Source organism: Carlito syrichta, unplaced genomic scaffold (genome assembly GCF_000164805.1).
Source record: "Carlito syrichta isolate Samal-C Ts95f unplaced genomic scaffold, Tarsius_syrichta-2.0.1 Scaffold304629, whole genome shotgun sequence".
Lineage (NCBI taxonomy): Eukaryota > Metazoa > Chordata > Mammalia > Primates > Tarsiidae > Carlito > Carlito syrichta.
Window position 1 is genome coordinate 101,689 of NW_007248725.1, and position 1,875 is coordinate 103,563.

The following is a 1,875-nucleotide window of genomic DNA, read 5'->3' on the forward strand; positions in this document are numbered from 1 at the left end:
GAGTCTCACTCTATCACCCAGGCTGGAGTGCAAGGCCATGTTCACAGCCACCCCCAGTGTCTACCCGCTGGGCTCCGCAGATCCTTCCACCTCAGCCTTCCAAGTAGCCAGAACTACAGGTGCGTGCTACCATGCCCGGTTAATTTTTTTTAAATTTATTATAGAGATGAGGTCTCTATAAGGCGCGGGATTACAGGCTGAGCCACCGAGCCCGGCTGGCCATGTCTTTAATGGCTACAGGAAGAAGCCCCCAGCCCTGAGGGTGTCAGGCCAGAGCAGCCCAGATGTGGAGTCTGAGACAGCAATCTGGAGTTGGTCCCGGGTGGAGCCAGAGGTTTTTCAAGTGCCTTCTGGGATTTCTGATCTTCCCTCCTGACAGCTCTCAAGCTCCAGCGCCCTAGGAGCTTTAAAAAGTCCACACCCAGACCAATCACATCAGAGTCGCTGGGGTGGGGCCAGCTCTGACAGTTTCTCAGGTGTTTTCCAAGATGTAGCATGGATGGGAGGGTAAGGGCTGGACAGTAGGCTTGAACAGGCTTGAGATTTCCAGACATAGTCCTGGGCAGCATCCCAGCCCTGTCTTTGTGTCCCAAAGCTGTGTCAGAAGGTGTCCCTGGGCCACCTTCTGCCCACTCTGTGTGTCTCTTACAATGCAGGTTCATGCATGCCACTAAGGCCCTGTCACTGCAGAGCTCCTCAAGGCTGGCTCGGCCAGGGGGACATAAAGCAGGTTGACAGGAGCAGGGCTCTGCAGGAGGTGTGGCCACAGACTCTGTTGTGGTTTTCAGTGGCAGCATTGTTGGTGTAAGCTTGCTGGGTTAGAACATGGGAAGGGGAGGAAATCCTGCTAGGAAGAGGCTGACTCAACTTCCACTCAGACTTCAGCAACCTCCTGCGGGTAGTGCCAGGATCAGTCTCTAAGTCCCATGCTGGTGACATTTGGATCTGGAGCCCGAGCGCCTGGGTTCAAATCCCAGCTCTGTCCTTGGATGACAGTGGCCTTAACCTCCTCACAAGAAAGAAGAATAACAGGAGGGAATTAAGTGGGGTGGCATGTAGTCAGAGCAAGGCTGGACACAGTGGTGTACACCTATAATCCCAGCACTTTGGGAGGCCAAAGTGGGAGGATTGCTGGAGCCCAGGATTTTGAGACCAGTCTGGACAACATAGTGAGACCGCGTCTCTACAAAAATCTAAAAATAAGCCGGGCATGGTGGCACATGCCTGTAGTCCCAGCTATTTGGGAGGCTGAGGCAGAAGAACCCTTGAGCCCAGGTGGTCAGCGCAACAGTGAGCTGTGATCGTGCCACTGCGCTCCATCCTGGGCGACAGAGTGAGACCCTGACCAAAAGCAAACAAACAAATAAACAAACCCACAGTAAATCGTCAGTGAAGGTGTTTGCGTTCTGATGGTGCCCATAGGTTAAGGTGCTCCAGTAAACAGTTTCTGAGCATTCGCAATAGATATATATTTATGAATTGCACTCACGGGTTACTATCCTAATATATTATGTTATAATAAAACATTCAACAAAAACAGATGTCTTTGAAGGATGAAATAAAAACACGGGTAGAAACTCCCATGCGTTCTTCCTGCTGCCCCTGTGGGAGTGTACCCGCTAGGGACCCCTGCCAGAGGCCCGGATCCACTGAGAATGATGGTGGTCATCAGGGCCCAAGGACATGTAAGGGACTGGAGGGGGCGTGAGGGCCTGCAGGTCAGGCTCTGGGGAGGCGATGGCGGCGCAGGCTCGGGGCTACGCCTCCATGCTGCGGGGGAAGCGGAATCTGCCGGCGGGGGCCGGAGCGTCTGGCGGTTCAGGGCACGAGGAGCGCAGCCCGGTGAGACCCACGAGGGAGGGTCCCTGCCGCGGG

At 54.4% G+C, this 1,875-nt stretch overlaps 1 protein-coding gene across 1 annotated transcript in view; it reads right to left on the minus strand.

Moving 5' to 3' along the window:
- Window positions 1–1,757: 1,757 nt before the first annotated feature.
- The window catches only part of TMC8 (transmembrane channel like 8), a 9,378-nt gene continuing 9,260 nt past the window's right edge, over window positions 1,758–1,875 (minus strand). Inside the window, exon 13 of the mRNA XM_021713605.1 lies at window positions 1,758–1,865. Coding sequence (XP_021569280.1) covers window positions 1,758–1,865 — 108 coding nt within the window. The remainder of the gene's footprint in view (window positions 1,866–1,875) is intronic.